The sequence below is a fragment of the Phacochoerus africanus genome, chromosome 6, assembly GCF_016906955.1.
Source record: "Phacochoerus africanus isolate WHEZ1 chromosome 6, ROS_Pafr_v1, whole genome shotgun sequence".
Lineage (NCBI taxonomy): Eukaryota > Metazoa > Chordata > Mammalia > Artiodactyla > Suidae > Phacochoerus > Phacochoerus africanus.
Genome location: NC_062549.1, coordinates 123,731,892 through 123,752,767, shown reverse-complemented (window position 1 = coordinate 123,752,767; position 20,876 = coordinate 123,731,892). Strand labels below are relative to the sequence as shown.

The 20,876-nt window shown below is 40.2% G+C and overlaps 1 protein-coding gene across 1 annotated transcript; it reads right to left on the bottom strand.

Annotated features, from left to right (window-relative positions):
* Nucleotides 1–1,638: 1,638 nt before the first annotated feature.
* GCLM (glutamate-cysteine ligase modifier subunit) lies at nucleotides 1,639–20,538 on the bottom strand. Its single transcript, XM_047785268.1, has 7 exons — nucleotides 20,074–20,538; nucleotides 16,008–16,073; nucleotides 14,624–14,708; nucleotides 11,388–11,447; nucleotides 9,745–9,947; nucleotides 8,024–8,138; nucleotides 1,639–5,726 (listed from the first exon to the last, which is right to left on the bottom strand). Exons 1-7 carry the CDS (start codon nucleotides 20,197–20,199, stop codon nucleotides 5,557–5,559), a joined length of 825 nt encoding a protein of 274 aa, XP_047641224.1. The 5' UTR covers nucleotides 20,200–20,538; the 3' UTR covers nucleotides 1,639–5,556.
* Between the last annotated feature and the right edge of the window lie 338 nt (nucleotides 20,539–20,876).

Here is a 20,876-nt window from a genome sequence, read left to right as displayed (position 1 = left end):
CACTGTAGTCCCAGATGACCCCAAGTGCAACTTTCTGAGAGGCCTAGAGGGGCCCAGGTGCAGCAGGAGCTAATATAGTCACCATTAATTGTGTCTGTTCTAAAATTTCATATAAAGGAAATTATCTGTGTGCTTTTCTCTGCCTAGCTTCTTTCACTCAGCATGTTTCTGAGACTCATCCATTTTACTATGTATTACCAGTAGTTTTTAATGCTGGTCATACAGTTCATCTATCCATTCAGCTGTTAGACATTTGGGTTGTTTCCAGGTTTTAGCTATTTTGAGCAAAGTGCTATAAACATTCATATATGTCTTTTTTGCATCTCTTAAATAAACACCTAGAATTACTGGGTCACATGGTACATGCACATTTAATTTTCTAAGAAATCCCAAGTGATTTTCCATAGTGGTTGTGCCATTTTACATTCCCACCAGCACTGTATGAGTTCTGCCTTCCCCACATCCTTGCCAACACTTGGTGGTGTCAGTTTTTTTAATTTTAGCTATTTTAGTGGTATTTCATTGGGGTTTTAATTGCTATTTCTCTGATGACTAATGGTGTTGAACATCTTGTAATGTTCTTATTGACTGTACATATGCCTTCTTTGGAGGAAAATCTACTATTTTAGACAGTAGAAAAATCTATTTTGCCTACTTTTTATTGGGTTGTCTTAAGCTGTTAAGACTTCTTGACACATTCTAGATACAAGATCTTTTTCAGATATACGACTTTCAAATATTTTCTCCTCTGGGTTGTCTTTTACTTGCGTTTTTTTTTTTTTTTTAAGTGCAATTTAAAAAATTTGATTATGGCCAGTTTATTTTTCATGAGAAATATTTACGGCAAATATTTCACCCCAGCCTGTGGCTCATAACTTATTTTCTCTTTTTTGGCCACCCTGCGGCATATGGAGTTCCCGGGCCAAGGATCAGAACTGAGCTGCAGCTGGGGCAGCCAGATTCCCTAACTCACTGTGCCAGTTGAACCTGCGTCGTGGTGCTGCAGGGAGGCTGCTGATCCTGCTCCACCAGAGCAGGAACTCCTACATTTTCATTTCCTTAATGGTGTCTTTTCAAGAAGAGAAGATTTTCATTTTGATTAAACCCAGTTATCAATATTTCCTTTATGCTTACTTTTGCATTATCAGAAAACTAGCTAGTTTTAATTTTTCTTGCTTTATTCTAATCCCATACACATCAAAATGAATGGAAATTTGCAACTAAGAAAAGTGACCAGAGGGAAAGATTATTTCTAGGGAAGGAAATCCAGATGTTCATTAGCAAGAGTATAAATGCTGGCAATCAAGAGAATATTATCTTCAAGACACTGAGGGAAAGTGTTTTTGAAAACACAGAATTCTAAAATGTCTAATGACCACTTAAAATTGTTAACAAAATAAAGATATTTTCAGACAAACATGATCTAGGAAGTCTAGTGCCCAAAGATTTTTAGTGAAAGATTTACTAAGGACATACTTTAAAAAAGGAAACTTAAATGGAGGAGGATGCAAGAATCAACTGTGGGCGAAGAAACAGAGAAAGGAGAGTTGAATCCAAACAAAGAAATTTATCACTGAAAATAAGGCTTATTAAAAAACATGAGGCTTTAAAAATAATGGACCAAAACACACACCCAAATCTTATATGACATTTTATACATTTATTCATTGCTGAGTGATACATATCAAGGTTTCTGGTAGTGAAACTACACACAGTCATATCCTAATATATTTAGGAGGTTGGGGCAAGTTTTTATCTTTTCTAAAATGTGACTTTCACACCTTACCTATTCTTGTCTTACTAGAAGCCATTCCTTTTTCTTAAGAACAAGCTCTTGAGGAAAGTGTTTACACTGAATTTCTGAAGTTCACCTGTAAACTGTTCATCATTCCATATAAGTGTATTTACAAACCAGGCCACAGCCCACACCCCATGCTCTGATCCTAATCTAAGGCTAGTTTCTTCCAGGGAGCCTTTCTTGTCCCTGTCCTGCTTCCCAGCGGTCCCCTTTCTTCCACATGACTCCACTTCCCTTTCGTCGATTCCATTATTAACACATGCAGCCGTTTATTGCTCTTGTTCATGTAGAGGTTTCTCTGTCTTCCCAAATATACTTATCTGCTCTTTGAAGAGAAGGCTATGTTCATCTCTGTGTCTATCTGCCAACACCTTGCACAGTGCCTGGCACACAGTAGGCATTCAATAAATTTTTGTTGAATGAATGTATGAATAACCTGGATATTTAACTTTTTTCATATTTTAAAATCACACTCAGTTTGAGTTTAAATAGTTCAAAATCAATATAATGTTCCAAGATGATTACAACTACTGAAAAATTCAATTAAATATACAGCTCACACTTTAATTAAATAATACAAGTAAAATTAAAAACTATTATAAACATCTAATAATGCTTTATATTTTGCCTTTACTTTACAGTACACTACTAAAGACACATAAAAGTAGAATTACCTAAAACACTTCCCCCTCCTAAGTATATTTCTAACTCTGAAAACTATAAAAAATAATACAAGTTATAGTATATATTTTTAAAAAATAAAACAGACATAGCCTGCCACCCACTTTATGGGAAAACAACAGGTACAAGTTCTGGTATGTTAGAAACTTTGAAAAAAACAGACTTGGAATCCTAAGTTGGTCTATTTGAATATGAAAACACAAAGTGACTAAATTCTCATTAAAACAACTTCGAATTCCTCTAAATGTACATTTGGCAGGACGGTAAACTGTCTGTCAGCCAATATCACATATATATATGTGTGTATGATACATATATAAATTGCTTATATCCCCAAATATTAAGAATACTGGATGGAAAAAAATGTTCTAAAAAGAGTCACAATTAAATGAGCCTTAGACCTTTTATCACTGAAAATCAAGATCTTATTTCAGTTACTATTTGGCTCTGGTACGGAAAAATCTGAATCATCCACTCCAAATAGAGTAACTTCATTTTCCATTTCACACACAGCTGTCTAATCTTTTCTGTGAATGGAAAAATTATTAGCTAGTATTTGTGATTCAAGTTATAGCGCTGGCCATTCCTAAATGGATCCTCTATGATGACACTGGCACAACACGGTCTTCGTAATTTACACCATGTGAACAGTTTTTATAAGACACCTCGCTCCTTTTGTTAAATACAGTTTCTTAGATGAAAGTTCAAAATAGGCTCATCACAAAGCAAATTCCAAGTTACAGTACGTTGTGTTGAAGTAAGGCTCCAGTGTATTTTGGACATGTAATGACAAGCAAAAGCTTGTCAGGTTTTCCAGAAAAAAAGTCACGTGAATTCTTTCTACCTTAGGTCTCTGGATACACATCTCCCCCCGAAAACAGATGTTATACACACTATCCATAACTGAGGCGTTCAGTGATTATTTGGTAGTATTACCACTCTTTATTTTATGGCTTTTAAACATTAAGTCCTTCGATATTTGAAAAGAATTCACTGTATTCTAAAAGTTCACCAAAAAAAGAAGTGAATATAGGCTTAGAAATGATAAAGCCCTTAAAAAATAAGTTTTTTTTTTAAAAAATGTTATTCAATAGCAGAAATTAAGGTATTGAAGCAGAACAAACTCATTTTAAAAAGCCATGCATGATCCCCTTCACAAAATGAATTTATAATCTCACTTCCTTGTCAAAAGTGGGGGGAAAAAAACACAAAAAAGCTCCTGATGAATTCTGGATATATTAGCATTTCTTCTATTTTCAAAATAACCTTTCAAACATTCACTTTTATAAGTCCAGGGTTTAAAAAAATAACCAATGAGATATTAAAGTTCCCTCTTAAAGTATTTTGTCCAATTTACTATATAGGCTTAAATTAAACCAAGTGTTTGAAGACTTAGGTTACATTAAAAAATGTTGTACGTTTCCAAATAAAAAAGTTAACTATATACATTTCATACCATCCCATACAATTAATATAAATGCTATATGTAAGGCTTTAGGAACCTCAAAGTCTAAACAAGTCTTTGCAGGTAAATCAGCTGATTTCACATTTCAATTCTAATGATCAAATTATCCAACTAGTAAACTAGGTAACTAGAAAACCTATCTTACCTAAGATAGAAAAAGAGTCTAGCGTATTTATTTTGAATATGAAACCACAGCTCTTTTCCCTAAGTTGAAAACATGTGGGCAAAATTCGTTTTATATATTAGTTTATCTATAATTAGCTTAGTTTTATAAGCCGCATACTAAAATACATGGTTTAAGAGTATTAACTGAGATATAAGGGATTTTTAAAGAATTTTGCAAACCATTTAGGTTATACATAAAAATTTATGGAAGTACAAAGACATGTATATCAAAGGTCACAGCTTACTTATCTGCTATTTTCTGGTTCTTAAACTAATGAGGAGTCATATTAAATTATCCGTAATCTCTTCTAGCTCTAAAGTTTTGGTTATATCATTTTGTTTTTCAATAGTTATAGATTTTTTTTACCCCCTTTATTGGATTTTAGTTCTTTGTAGTTCATTACTAGTGGGGAACAAATATTGCATATTTTACCCAGCTGATTCTTTTTTCCCCCCTGCTCATGGCATATGGAAGTTCCTAGGCCAGGGATCGAATCTGTGTGAGAGCAGCAACCCAAGCCACAGTAGTGACAATGCCAGATCCTTAACCCACTGAGCCACAAGGGAACTCCTCAACTGATTAATCCCTGTTTCCCCTCCTCTCTCCAGAGCCTAGAGTGCCCAGCACATTTGGGTTTGTGCTCAATATTTACTGAATATTCTTGAATGGGTAGCAAATTATTAAGAATAAATCAAGAATTAAAAAGAATCTGGAGGTTGACAATAGTTGCTTTTATAAAACCCCCAAACAATAATTTCAAAGCTTCTAGTCTCCTTTACAGATTTACTTTGGTTTGTCTTTGTAATAATAGCAAGAGCAAATGTGGCATAAGAATATGAGGTTAAATCATTACAGGTAAACTACCAAGCAAGGACACATAAGAAAATTTAAGTTTCCATTCATGTAATGAAGAAAGGGATTTTATTTACAATACTAGTTAGTACATCCCAGCTACTCCAAGTTACTCCGAGATATAATTATCTTATCAATGTCAGAAAAAATATCTTCCACTACTTCAGTTTTAACAAATGTAATTAAATTGATTAGTTATACTATAGAATAAGAAGCAATTAATGAGTTTCTTAGAAATAAAAATATGTATATATATTACCCTGATGCCTAGGCCAAAATAGATCTAACAACAAATTTTCTTGATTTCTACTGTCATAAAAATAAAGGAAAAATATATTGCAAGTATTTTCTTCATAGACAATTTCAACTAGAAAACAAGAGTTAAATGAAAACAATACAACGGTTCAGGCGAGTGAACTGATATGGAAGCAAGAGAAGGATTCAAGCTCGACAGGTAACATGTCGCCAAATACTAACGACGGAACATCTGCCTCAATGACACATTTTACAGGCAGGAATTTGATTTCCACAGTCTCGACTTTATCTTATATTCAAGGGAGACACGAGTCAGTGGGTTATGACGCTGGGTCGTAGTTAAGAGCTCTTTCTCTTAGCTTGCAAGATGTAGCCTTTGGATTTGATGATGCCTCTGCTCTTAACAATGACCGAGTACCGCAGTAGCCACAGGGGCACCCACTCATGCGCCTCGATGTCAGGGATGCTTTCCTGAAGAGCTTCCTGGAAACTCGCTTCCGAAAGCAGTTCTTCGAACAGACAAACCAACAGCAAATGAACCCCCAAATCATTAAATTTGAAAACAAACGCACTTTACTACGTGGGTAAGCATTTAAGTACAATAAAAGAAACACCTTAAAAGTGAATATAATTTTATATATAATTTATAGCACACATTTATCCTTCATGGGTGCTACAAATCTAAACCAGAAAATCAGAAAGACCCGGCAGTTCTTTAGAGAGTATCCACCCCCGTAGCTCTGGCAGTTGAATTCACAATTGTGGGTGAGTGGAGCCTGAACATCTGTGTTTCTGGAAGACCTCCGGGTGTCTCACATACAGACAGGGACAATTCAGGAAGGCACAAGGACAAAAAAGTACCCATGATCCTACGGACCAGAGACAGACCATTTCCATCGCATGTATTTATGTACACACATACGTTACACATATACATGTACTTATCCAGATCTTAAAAACTAGAAATCATATTGTGATTATATGCTGATTTACCTCTTCTTTCACTTACATTATGAATACTTTCCCATGTTACTTATTCTGTGAAAGGATCATTTTAAATAATTCTCCCAATATTACATTTCATAGATATCCTAACTTATACATTTTCTTATTGTTGGCCAGAAATTAATTTTTCCTAATATTTTGCTAAAAAAATAATGCTTGATGTACATGATGAACATGCTGTGTTTTTTTTCCTTTGCTTCTTAGGGCCACATCCGAGGCACATGGAAGTTGCCAGGCTAGGGGTTGAATCGGAACTACTGCTGCTGGCCTCCACCACAGCTACAGGAATGTGGGATCTGAGCCGAGTCTGCGACCTACACCACAGTACACTACTAAAGACACATAAAACTAGAATTATCTACAACACTTCCCCCTCCTAAGTATATTTCTAACTCTGAAAACTATAAAAAAATAATAGACAGGGGTGGCCATAAAATAAATAAATAAATAAATTAATAAATAAAAATAAATCTAATTACTTGTGAAAGCTGGAAAGGGAGGCAAACGACACTGTCTCTTAATTTTGGTATGATTTAATGGGAACCAAAAAGAAAGTAAAGTTTCAGACTGAAATACTAACGTTTCAAACGAGAGAGCAAGTACAGTATAGTGGAAAAAGGCTCCAAATTTGGCCAGGACCTAGGTCCAAGTTCACACTTTGCCCTGTGCCAGCTGGGTGACCTAGGGTAGTTTCTTAAACTCCAAGGCTGTATTTCCTCATCAACAAAACGTCTAATTTTGATTGTTGAGAGGATTACTGATAATCTCTCTGAGGCAATTTGCATGATGCCCGGCATCTGAGGAATAATAACTTAAAGTCTCCTCCTCTACTTCCTACAAAACACTTAAAAAAAAATGATAATGGGGCAGGCTGCTAATAAACAGTATAAAGTCTTAGGAGGTTACTGATAAGCATCCAAAAAATAAACTGAATCGAACCACCAATATAATGCCATCTTTTTAGAAATGGAAGTAAAAGCTGAATTTTTTTTCTCCAGGAATCACCTATAAAATACAATTTCTTCCAATATTTATTAAACTAGAGCTTTTATAAAAATGTCATGGAGATTTAAAACTTAACCAGATATCTCTCACCTATACTAAAAATACTGTTTCATAGAGCCTGTATATTTACCAAGTAAAACTCCACCTCTGCCCTCTAGAAAATGGAGAAAAAATGAAAATGGAGTAGACTGCTAATAAATAATACGAACTGCAAAATATTCTCTTCCCAGCTTTCCAAGTTATCTTGTAAAACACTGACAGTAAAGGATTCTACGAAAGGCAGACAAGCCATTCTCATTCATCAAATGATGTTTCTGATTAACATCAATTCTGTCTTGATAGTTACGATTAATAAAATACCTAATAATCAAAATACCCATCCTGAGATGCTTAAGCTTCAAATTAAATTTTATCTGCTTCCTTGTCCAGGTGGCTATCCTCTTTAATAAAGTGGCCCTTTGGTGCAACCTTAGCTGTACTGGACAGTATTACACATGACACTTTATAGAACGTCTTAAAAGGCCTTTTCTGTGTAGCTTAATGTTGATAAACCTCAACAGACTGGACGTTCAGGGCATGATCACTTCGCTCCTTTTCCATTGGTACAAAGACAAACCGAAAGGTTTCTGAAACTAAAATAAAGTGATATATGGTCTGAACTATTAAGAATAGTTCTAAATGACAGCACTGTATTTTTATCACTGTACACAGTTAAAAAGGAAGTTTTAAGAAGTAGCTTCTTATCAGATAACGGCTCATGATCAAGTTCTATAAATGAAAATCTCAGGCTTCTTACCTTTTGGATCATTATGAGTCAACAGCTGTATGTCAAACTGTTTAGCAAATGCAGTTAAATCGGGCGGCATCACACAGCAAGAGGCAAGATTAACTTGGTTACTGTTTGGTTTTACCTAGAAGTGGGAACAAAGCAAAAACATCATGACTTCTCCACTATATTAAGTACCATTAAAAAGTTAGAAAGCAGGAGTTCCCGTCGTGGCGCAGTGGTTAACGAATCCGACTAGGAACCGTGAGGTTGCGGGTTCGATCCCTGCCCTTGCTCAGTGGGTTAAGGATCTGGCGTTGCCGTGAGCTGTGGTATAGGTCACAGAACGTGGCTCGGATCCTGCGTTGCTGTGGCTCTGGTGTAGGCCGGCAGCTACATACAGCTCCGATTCGACCCCTAGCCTGGGAACCTCCATATGCCATAGGAGAGGCCCAAGAAATGGCAAAAAGACCAAAAAAAAAAAAATTAGAAAGCAATAAAAGGACTCAATTTTCAAACATATGAAAAATCACATTCTATAGCACTTAAAAGTTTATAAAATAATTTTACATGAATGTATTAATGTGTGTTCCTCTGATTCATGCTAGTGGGAATAAGGAAAGGAAAAACAGCTCCATGAGAGGGAAAAAGCCAATATAATACGACACTGTTAAAAAGTCTCACGCTGGGAGTTCCCGTCGGGGTGCAGCGGAAACAATCCATGGGGATGCGGGTTCGATCCCTGGCCTTGCTCAGTGGGTCAGGGATCTGGCCATGCCATGAGCTGTGGACATGACTCGGATCCCGTGTTGCTGTGGCTGTGCGGTAGGCTGGCGACTGCAGCTCTGATTTGACCCCTAGCCTGGGAACTTCCATATGCCGTGAGTACGGCCCTAAAAAAAGGCAAAAATAAATAAAATAAAAAGTCTTGTGCTAGAGCCTACCATCTAATACATCGATGTTGGAAAGATGATTCTAAGTGTGATAGTTCCAGCTACAGAGGAAAACACATCTTAAAGACAGAGGATCAGATAGAAATAAGTATATTTAATGTTAAAGTATAAAATATGGTTATTAATCAGACACAGTTGAAAAAGAGAAGAATGAGATAATTTCTAACAGGTGCTCTGGTTAATTTATGGATACATTTCAGGTGGACCTGAGCCACATTCTGGCGATCGCCAAGTCAACCTTTCTCTAGGGTCTTCCCCGCCACCAGACACCAAAAGCTCTGGAGAGGAGAAGACGGGATGAAGTAGAAGGAATAAAGAAAAACACAGACAGTAAAGGTAAAATACTTGTAAGCAACCGCCCTAACAATTTTGGAGGTTATGAGGCCAGAGAGCAGCAGTGATTAATCTATGGTTCCTACACCACATCAAGTTGCATGAACTGCAGGTCATAAGATGTCTCTGTAAACAACAGCAAGCAAAGTAGTTGTTATATACGGTATTCTTTTACTTAGGAAATTACAACCGTGTACTAATAGTACCTAAAAAAAAAAAAAAAAAAAACCCCGTAATATTTTTATCACATATTTAAACCTGAAGAAAACAGCCTTAACTCATTTGGCTCTGAGTGCTTCAACACACTTTTTCCAGTGTTTTCGTCAAAGCCTGCCTCAAAACTCCCACATACAGGACAGTCACCCCACAGTGGTGTCCACCACGGGCGATGACGATGACCGGGTCGCAGCAAAGGCCGTAAAAGACAGGCTCCTCGTGGAAGGCTCGCGTCACGACGTCCTTTACCTGTGCCCACTGGTACAGCTGCTCCAACTGGGTCTTGTCCAGATCGGAGGTGCCTATGGCAACAATCTTTTTGCTCTGAACTAAGTCTTGTAATTCTTCCCAGTAAGGCTGTAGATGCTCCAAGGAAAGATGAACCCCATCTTCAACGGGAGGCGAGGCGATGATCACAGAATCCAGCTGCGCCACGCCCAGGACTGAGCAGGCTGGTGCGAAGAACAAGGGGGCAAATGTCCGGTTATAAGAAAAATGGGGAGTTCCTGCCGTGGCGCCGTGGAAACGAATCCGATTAGGAACCATGAGGTTGCGGGTTCAGTCCCTGGCCTCGCTCAGGGGGTTAAGGATCCGGCGTTGCCGTGAGCTGTGGTGGAGGCCAGCAGCTATAGCTCCAATTAGACCCCTAGCCTGGGAACCTCCATGTGCTGTGGGTGAGGCCCTAAAAAGCCAAAAAAAAAAGAAAAAAAAAAAGGGTTGTTTCTTATGTCCTTTAAGCACCCCCACTGAATTCTGTCCATAGAGTTCACTAGCATTCCATACAACAGGTTATTTCACTGGGTCTCATAATTTACCTGTCATTAGAACATTCCCATTCTTTAAACAAGCCTAAGTGCCACCCATCTCCTTGGTCCGTGTGGGAGACCAGTGGGTTTCTTTGAGCTGCCCGTCTCCTGCAGTACCCACAGCTACCAGCAACTCCTCTTTCTGGGGAAGAGGCCCCTTGTCTCCCAGGCCCCAGGACTTAATGGTAGCTTCTGACCTGTCTATAATTGGTAGTCATAGCAAAGAATAAGACTGAGACTCTGCAAAACTGAATTTATGTTCTTAATTTATATTTATAGAAGTCAGTAATTCCTTAATTTCTATAAAATCAATTTTAAGAGTTTATTTTATTTTTTATTTTTATTTTTTTTGTCTTTTCTAGGGCCGCACCTGCGGCATATGGAGGTTCCCAGGCTAGGGGTCCAATCGGAGCTGTAGCCGTTGGCCTAGGCCAGAGCCACAGCAACGCGGGATCCAAGCCGCGTCTGTGACCTACACCACAGCTCATGGCAATGCCGGATCCTTAACCCACTGAGCAAGGCCAGGGATCGAACCCGCAACCTCACTGTTCCTAGTCAGATTCATTAACCACTGCGCCACGACGGGAACTCCAAGAGTTTATTTTTAATGATTATTGTTCACTCCACAGTTATATTAAAGTGCTATTTATGTTATTGTTCAAAGTATATAAATACTGGAAGAATGTTTTCATAGAAAAAATATTGAATAAGTATAATGCCATAGTAACCTAAGCAAATATATATCAAAATGCTTGTTTTTGCTGTTCCTGTTTTGACATAACTTGATATAACACTGGTGTAATTTGTTAAGAATACAATTAAGGAGAATTTCTAACTCCAAACATGTAGTTAACATTTAATTATGTATGTCACATCTTTTACATTTCCCTTATATATCAAAATATGATCCTATGTATGATGTGATTCTATCAAAGCCTTAAGAAATTAGACTAGAACTTTAAAAGGTAAAACTGGAATGAGCTCATTTTCTTTGTTACCTGGACCTAATGAACACAAGATATAACTAATACACCTAAACTAATTTAAAGTCCACTATGAAAATAAAAAAGCTAAAATTTTGCTTACCCATGTCAACTGCACTTTTAGTCGATGATGAAGAGTTTGATCCTACAATGAACAGTTTTGCTGGATAGCAAAGAAAACAAAACAGATTACTATACCTGAGTAACATCCTACCACACAGCAGTAACACAGGTAACAGTACTAGGATGACAGATAATCCCAAATGAATTATTTTTCCTTTCCTGGTTGCACTGTTTTATAGTTTTCATTTGAAGACCTAGATATATATTTTCCATTGTTATTTTAAAATTACAATGGAATTGTATATTTCCATCATGATTTTAAAATTATAGGCCATTTGCCAGCAAATATCTGTTTGTCAAAACAAAGCAAATATTAATTACCCATTTATTAGAAGGCAGGTCAGATATAGAAACTAAAATTACTCAAAATGTATATATACTTTTATGAATTAAACATTCAAGGAGCATATTATAAGCTTTCTCCAATAAACTAAAATCTATGTAAAGACTAAATTAAAACTGTTGCTAACGAGAAGAAAATTGAAACAAAAAAAAAACCATCCCCAATCTCACCTTCATAATCCAATCATTTTCACTAATTTATTTATTAAAGTATAGTTGATTGACGACGTCGTGTCAGCTTCTGCTGTACTGCACCATCATTTTCATTTTTAGACATGACATTCAAATTCTTGGTTATATTGAGCAGGGTATATTTTGTTTTCTACTTCTATTCAGTTTACCTTTATGTAATAAGTGCTTTTTTACATCTCTATGCAGTAGTTATCTTAAAATTTTAAAAAATCATAATAGTAACACGGTCACTCCAGAAATGAGGAAAACCTCTAAGAGTAGAAAGCCCAAAATCAGGGAGTTTCCGTCGTGGCTCAGTGGTTGAGGAATCCGACTAGGAACCATAAGGTTGCAGGTTCGATCCCTGGCCTTGCTCGGTGGGTTAAGGATCCAGCATTGCCGTGAGCTGTGGTGTAGGTCAGAGACGTGGCTCGGATCTGGCATTTCTGTGGCGGTGGTGTAGGCCAGGCAGCAACAGCTCCGATTAGGCCCCTAGCCTGGAAAACTCCATATGCCATGGGTGAGGCCCTAAAAAGACAAAAAAAAAAAAAGAAAGAAAAAAGAAAGACCAAAATCAAATTGGTCAAATGGTCTCATCACCAAAAGCAATTACTGTGTAGATTTTTATGTGCTGTGTTTTTAATAACTTTACATATTCATTTTGGACGGCTCATAGGGTATATACCTTATTAAATGATTTCCTGCTTTCTGAACATTTACATTAACTCCAGCTTTTTGTTATCACACATAATGCGAAAACAAACATCAATGGTAACTTTTTGTTCAACTTTATGCCTGAAGCATTTTCGAAGGACAAATTGGCCAGAAATGTGATTAGGAGTCAAAGGATATCATCTTTTCTATGAGTCTTATTCTATTTACTTACCTCTTATTTTATGGAAGATTTGTACCAGTTTACCAGACCACTAAAAGCGCAATTATTCTCCTAACAATATGGGATATGCTGTCTTTATATATATATATATGTACGTATGTATATAAAATTTACTTACTTAAGACTTTGGCTTGATCCCAACTGAACTTTATTTTATCTAAACTCACTGTTCAAAAATCTGAACTTACTCAGTAGACAAATAGGTGGAGTAATAGGAAAGCGAGAGAGAAAATCAGAAAGGGGAATGCAGAGAAAACAGGGTTAATGAAATACCCTTATGTAAAGTGCCCAGCAATCAACATATACAACAAATTTTCCTTGTACATTTCTTGTGTTTGTCATTTCCCTTCTACTGCTACATAATCTTCCTAACATCCCTGGTCTCCTCACATGACTTCTCTATTTAAAGGCCATCACAACATCATTACCAGGTGAGAGCCAAGCTTCACCACTTGATCCAAGCTTAGCTCCTATAATTATACTCCATAAAAACACTGCCATCATTATCCCTCTGGCCATGAATTTGTGCCATCGGAAATGGTTCTCCCTCTGAAAGATGCACCATTTTTAGGGAAATGGAGAGTAAAGTGCATCGTATGTGGAGAATTTTTTTTTTTAAATGGCCACACCTACAGCATTCATGTGGAGAATTTTGATACTTATCAAAAGTCTCAAGCCTTCGAGGAATTGAGGACACTTGTAAGAGCTCCAAGATGGGGCTATACCATGAAGACCTGCAATCAGCTACGGAGATATGCTGCCTTGACTCCCTTTCCAACACAGAGCAATGTGAACTTAATGGAAAGAAGTGGGTTTTGTAGCTGGTTTCCTAGTTCAACCACTTGCTTGCTGTATGACAACTTTCAAGTTACATAACGTCACTCCTGCAATGGGAATGATAAACCTACCTTGCAGAACTGTTTCAAAAATTATATGAAGAAATAGAACCATAAAGTGTCAAGTACAGTGCCTGGTATACACAACAAGATTCGAAAATGGTAGTTGTTATTATTAGAGTCAAAAGACAATGCGCCATCTCATCTTACATGTCCATCCCAATAATCGTAATAATAAAATAACAAGCACGAGACAACCACACAAATAACAGCTACCTGGCACTTACTTTGGGCCAAGCCCTGTGTGAGGTGCTTCTTCTGTTCATCTAATTTACAAAGAAGCCTGTGAAACAGATGTGTCCCTGTTTTATAAATGAGGAAACTGAGCTCAAAGAGGTTAAATCATTTGTTAGCCCAAGATTATATCATTCAGGCACCTGCACATGCAGGAATTTCCATCTAGTTAAGCCAAGCACTTGGTGATCACGTCGTGCAGACTGTAAACCGAGGCCGGAACGGTGCACCTTTTCATTCCTTGAGCTCAGCACTGTCTCTAGAAAGTAGGAGTCCCTTGGTACCTCGGTCAGATGGGTGTAATGTGCATTGTATTTCTCTTCATGCAACTTGTCCAGACTTCTTTCCAGACTCCCAGGCAACCTCAGCCATTGCTTGGCAGTGTCACAGCGGGGAGGGAGGGTTTGCACCTGCTCCGGGCGACAGCGCTCTTGGCCTGCCCTTAGGCCTTCCACTGCCTACCGCGCTGACGTCTGGTGCCTTAGTTAGCCAGGGTGTCACCAAGAGGCGGAGCCAACGGTGACCTCCTGCAACAGCCCCTGTAAAAATCTTTCTATTTCCCACACTTGGTGACTGAGGTGCCCACTGTCAGAAGCAAAGAAAGGCTCATTCCCATGCCCGACACAATCCACTACCACCCACCATATAACAAGATGAACTGTGAAGGCTGGACCTTACCAGAAACTTTCATTTCTTCTCTTTCATCGGGATTTATTTTTTCTACAGCGTGAGACACAGTACATTCCAAGACATCTGGAAACTCCTATAATGAACAGATAGTATTTATAATAAATATAACATGAATGCTTCTAATTAGCTATATATATGTTCGATTGTCCGTAACACTCTTTAGAAGCAGAGCACCCCTAAGACAACAGGGTTTTTTACCTGCGGTCTAGATGGGATTCATAAGGTTTGTAAAGCCGTGAAAAAAAGGTGAAGTGTTTTGTGTGTGTGTGCGTGTGTGTGTCCATTTTCTGGTACAAAGTATCTCCTTTTGAGGAGACAGAGGGATGTATGATCAAAAACAAACAAATAAACAAACTGGATGGTGTGTGAGGCGTTTGAAGTACTAGCACAGTAAATGTAATTTTACTCAGAAAAGAAACTAATGAAAAATAATACTTTCCTTCTGGAAACTGACATGTTAAAAACTTTCTACACAACAATCACAAACATTTTAAGCCAAAATATCTATTTTTTTTCTGAGTGGATGAAACGTAAAGGCCATTACAGTGCATAATAATGAGTAATGAATGAGAGAAACGATAACATGTTGGTACATATAAACCACAAACGTACTAACTCATATTTACAAGATTACAAGAAAGTAAACAGTGAGGCCTGGCCCGGGGTTCCAGAGCACATGTCAATGCCTGGCACACATCCAAAATTCACAGGTCAGGCACAGCGGGAAGGGCCACGGCCACTGCAGAGACCCAGAGACTCTGGGAGACGACGTTAACGGGTGTCTGTCTGCCTGGCAGCTGCAGAGCTACCCGCCTGCCCGAGGCTAGGGCAGCAGTTACTTTCGGCACAGGTCGTCTTCCTGCTTTGAAAGGGATCTGCGTAATCTGTTACAAGTCCTTGGCTGGGCAACTTCTCAAGAGTGGTTTACAGCCGAGTGTGTTGTATATTCACATGCATGGTACCAGCCACGGACTGCAACACAGCTCCTGACGCTTTCATTAGACACTGACATTTAAAAATCATTCCTGATGATCATATTTTGGGTTATATTCTACCAGAGCACTCAGCACTAACCCAAACTGTTTTAAGGTCATTCCTCTACTAGACCAAATACAACCCGGAACAAAAGACTCGGGGAGCAAACTGCGGTGGGAATCTTGGCCTCCTGTCCAGTTGAAGAGCTGATGACAGAATCCAGATTTTCGCTTATGCCTACGCCTGCTGGGTCAGGCTGCCCTCGCGGCAAATCAACCACAGTGAGTTTCATGCTCATTGCCTCTTAAACTTCCCTATCAAAACGGAGGAAATTCGTTCCCTGCTTATTTCCCTTTCTTTTTGACCTCCGTGGTTTCTGCATCCACCGAGCACTCACCCTGACCAGATCTGGGCTGATTTGGGAACTCCACTCATTCAAGGTCTTTTGGATACAGTCTCGAAGCTGTAAAAGAAAGGCATTTGGAAACCGTTAATCAAACGTGACACATTTTTCTGTACTTCTCCAAGAAGACTGCATGGCTCTGATAAACAGGAAAAATAAGATATCCGTAGGAAAAACCAAACCCAAAATTTTAATTCTACCAAGTTTTTGTTTCCTTTAAAGAAGATCAATTTCGACCTGTTTTTATCCTCCTCTTAATTTATCTCAAAGTTCTTGACCTAAAGCAGTAATCTAAGTATTTAAAAGTATTTTTCTATCTATGAAAATGTAAGCAAACCTTTGAAATTTAAAAGCATTCGCAATGAAACAAAAACTTGTGTCAAGAATAAGGCCCATAAACGTAGCAATTTGGATTCAAGCCCAGGCAGCCTGACCAGCACGATGTTAAACACTATGCAACATTCCTAAAGACGAATGACTCTGTGTGTGGCCAGGGAGGCGTCTACATCAGAGTCACCAGTGGAGTTTATTAAAAATCCAAATCCCTGCAGTTCCCATTGTGGCTCAGCAGGATAAGAACCTGACATTATCTCTGTGAGGAGGCGGGTTCAATCCCTGGCCTCGCTCAGTGCGTTAAGGACCCGGAGTTGCCACAAGCTGCACCGCAGGTCGCAGATGCAGCTGGGAGCCCATGCTGCTGTGGCTGTGGTGTAGGCCGGCAGCTGCAGCTCCAATTTCACCCCTAGCCCGGGAACTTCCACATGCTGCAGGTGTGGATGTAAAAACGAAAAAAAAATATTTTGAAATTCCTGAGCCCCATCCTAGACCTGCTGAATCGCCCTCTAAGGGAGTAGAACTTTCAATTAATAGGCATCCAAGTACTCAAAATGTACTCTGAAGTCTAGGAACCATTATGGTCAGAGCCTGTGGAAGTCGACTTGTAAAAAGTCAGTCCTTAGGTCATTTCCTAGCACTTAGGGAGACTGTCCATCTGTCTTCAATGTTTTCTTACGTAAATAAATACTTTTTTACCAGTATTGGTGTTTTGTAAATTCATTAATACTTATCTTTTATCTTTCACGACAGTGTATTTCAAACTTAGTTAACAGTTGTCCAAAGTAAGACATACACTCATGTAGTGAGTAAGGACCTACATAAATACAACAGAACAAAAACTCACAAAATGGGATTTATGCGTGTTACATGTCAGATACTCCGATGGCTTCTGTTAATAAGAAAACCCATACGCTGCTCCATGACTCGCTATACTGATTTATAATTACGAATGGCCCACACTAGCAGTTTGAAATCACTGCCCTATAAATACCCAGGGCACGGTGCTTTGCATTCTGTTGGCGATCGACGAAAAAAATAAATCAGTAACTAGAAGCACATTCCTGAATTGCAAAAGCACTTTCCTAATACCAACAACAGAGACCAAACTTCTGATCCCACTACCTGACCCTTGATTACTTATGATAAAAACTGATACAGGCGCTTTGCTGTTCATATCTTAGTAGAGATAATTACCAGTTTATCAATTCAAGACATCAAAGTCATCTATTTAAGATTTATAATCGACAAGAACAATTTATGCACTTTTCCCAAAACCAAGATGAATTCAATTCATAGGGTCTGTGTCTTTGTGGAAAGTCTATTTATAAAAAAATTTAAGTCAGAATCTAATTAATTAGCTGATAATCATTCTAGACAGAATTACAAGTCAGTAGTCTTTGAAAAAGTAACAAAATTTGAGGCAGCAGGACTGACTAGAAGTTAGCAATTCTATCAGGAATGCTATGGCTCAAACCCTCAAAAGGATTTTTAAAAATTTTCGCATGGAAGGATGCTTGATTTGCATGCTGGCCTCTCCTGACGAATTTCTCAATTCATGAAGATGGGCATGTTTTCACAATGTTCATGCTTCTGTGAGGACAAATTATAGAAAAGTCCAATGTTATAATCATATGAGAAATTCATTGACTATATCACAAACCTGGTGATTTTTAATCCTTTATGTTATCGATATTGAGTAAATACTAACTGTGCAATTTTTTGGTCTCTGCTATTTTCATTCCATTTGTATCATATATACAAAGCATTATGGAGGATAAGTATCACAATTTAGTGTATCATTGGATTTGAAGTTGTGTAAGAGTTTAAAAAAAATGCCACATGGCTGACCCTTACAACAAATAACTGTTTGAAACGGTCCTAAAAGGGCCCATCTAAAAAATAAGATTTGATTTCATAAAATTCTAGTGAAATAAAAAAAATATCGGCTGGAGTTCCTGTCATGGCGCAGTGGTTAACGAATCTGACTAGGAACCATGAGGTTGCAGGTTTGATCCCTGGCCTTGCTCAGTGGGTTAAGGATCTGGCATTGATTGCTGTGGCTCTGGAGTAGGCTGGCGGCTACAGCTCCGATTAGACCCCTAGCCTGGGAACCTCCATATGCCGTGGGTATGGCCCTAAAAAGACCAAAACAAACAAACAAACAAACAAACAAAATTGGCAGAGATCAAAGAATAATTTTTTTTTTTTTTTTTTTACAGCAGCACCTGTGGCATATGGAAGTTCCAGGGCTAGGGGTGGAATTGGAGCTGCAGCTGTGGCCTATGCCAGGGACTGAACCCACATCCTCACAGAGTCAACATGGATCCTTAACCTGCTGGGCCACAATGGGAACTCCCAGAATAATTTCTTCAAAAAACCAAACAGAGACTTTTTAGGAAATGTAATGATCTCTCCATCCAATGTGTAAATTTTCTCAATACTGAGTGATTTATTCAGTTTCTTTTTTCAATGAAGTTAAACTGTTTCAAGTAGCACATCCCAGTTTAGGGCTCTGGTTGTTACAAAGTTCTTTACATAAAAACAAAACATGCCTCTCCTAGTCTAACTAAGCTGTCATGTTTTCTCTACATATGTCAGCGTATCAGGTGTTCCTCAAATGTTTTCAATTTTCTCCAGTTTTTGTCCCTCTTATGGGGCTCCCAAAATATCACACTGAACCACAATTGCTCCTCTGAACAGTGTTTTTCAAACTATGGGGTGTGACTTACTACTACCTTAAGAATTCAAGTTTTAAAAAATTAAAATAAGAAAAAAGTCAGAACACACAGTATACAGAAAACATTTTCATGAAAACTGTGTGTGGTGTGTACCATGAATTGGACTGTAAGGCAAAATGCATTTTTTACGGGGGTTGCAGTCAAATTGAAAATGACTACTTCAGCACATGATAAGTGAGATAAGAGACAAAATTTCCCCCAATGTGATCAGTATACATACAAATTACTGCGATGAATCATAAGCCCTGGAGAAATAAAAGATCTAGTACTAGACACAGTTTTTTATCTTTGGGAGAAATAGTACAATCAGACGTGGTTAAAAAAAAAAAACAAGACATACAAACTGAGCTGCATCCTGGACACAGAATATGCTATGGATTCTGATTCCTATTAAAGCTACAACCAAGTGTCCTCCTCTCCTGATGGGTCCTCACTCCCAACACCAGGCCTTAGGTCCAGCTCACACTCAAGGGGTATGCCTTGTGTTAGTTCATAGCATATTACCAACATCTCAGAGCTGAAACTGACTAGGAACACAGCTTGATAACATCGTAACAGGACACAGTCTGTTAATTTTTTTTAAAATCAAGATTTGTTTCTTTACCTGGACACCCTGGGGGGAAGGGAGCGAGGTAGGGAGGGACGATACCTGGGCCCCCTCGGATCCCCTAGTCCGGGAGAGCGATCCAGTAGGGTGGAGAGCTTGGTCATCAGCCATGAACACTGATGAGGCGTCACTCGGTATGAAGTCGCACCTGCCCAGTTTTTTAAGACGCTCTGCCCCCAAAGCAGGTTCGGATGCGACATCCCGCGGTCAGCGGCCCCAGCCTCCTCCCGCCGGCAGAGCCCAGGTGCGTGCCTCGCCCGCGTGCCCTGCGCGCTCCGAGGCCGACCACCTGCCTCCGCCTCCCGGTGCTTCCCCGCCTCTCGGAGCCGCCCGGCCCGGTCCGCGGCCTGCCCCGGGAACCCCGTGTCGCCGCCCTCACCTCCTCGCTGTGTGTAGATGGGCACTTCTTCCGCAGGCGGCCCCAGTTGAGCAGGTTCCCCGTCTGCAGGTGCAGGGTGCTGGCCCGCGCCAGGAGCGCCCCGGCCGCGCGGCTGTCGGTGCCCATGGCAGCAGCTGACGGAGCGGGCCCGGCGGCCGCAGGCGGGGAAGGAGGCCCCCCGGAGGCCGGAGAACGGAGCGCGAGGCTGCTCGCTCCACGCGGTGGGACCCCGGCCTGCGCTCGGGCCAGAGGGCGGTCGGGCGACGGCGGAGCGGCGGCCGGGGAAGGACGCGCCAGTGGATGCGGCTCCAGCTACTGCGGCCGCGGCGGGAGAGCTGACTCCCGCTAGAGCGGCCGTTTCCAGGAAGACAATGACTAAGCAGAAATCGCCGCGGAGAAAGTGCTTCGTAACCGTTACCCGTCCCGCGGCGGGGCCGGGCCGGGCCGGGTGGGACGGGGCGGGGCGGCGAGCGGGCGGCGGCGCCGGCCCGCGGGTGACTGGCCCTCTGCCTGTGGCGGGCGTGGCGCCGGGCGCCGGGCCGGCGCGCGGCGCAGGGAGCGCGGGGCGCGCGGGGCGGGGCGACCGGCAGGGCGGGGCGGGGCGATCGGAAGGGCGGGGCGGGGCGCCCCCTGCAGGTCAGAGGGCGAGGCGCCGGTCCGCGCCGCCTCCACCCACGGCCGCGGACGGCCTCCCAGCCAATGGCCGGGCACGCTGCTGATGCCCTCACACACCTCTTTAAAAAGACAGCGACGGTGTCCACGGAGGCTTTGAAATACTGGCGGTTTTCAGTTCTGAGAAGCGG

Excerpts from the sequence above, each read along its gene's own strand:
- GCLM (XM_047785268.1), bottom strand. The coding sequence starts at position 20,199 with ATGGGCACCGACAGCCGCGCGGCCGGGGCGCTCCTGGCGCGGGCCAGC. Across the intron at positions 9,948-11,387 it reads TAAAAGTGCAGTTGACATGG|CCTGCTCAGTCCTGGGCGTG; the intron begins GTAAGCAAAATT and ends TCTTCGCACCAG. Across the intron at positions 8,139-9,744 it reads AGCTGTACCAGTGGGCACAG|GTAAAACCAAACAGTAACCA; the intron begins GTAAAGGACGTC and ends TCCCACTTCTAG.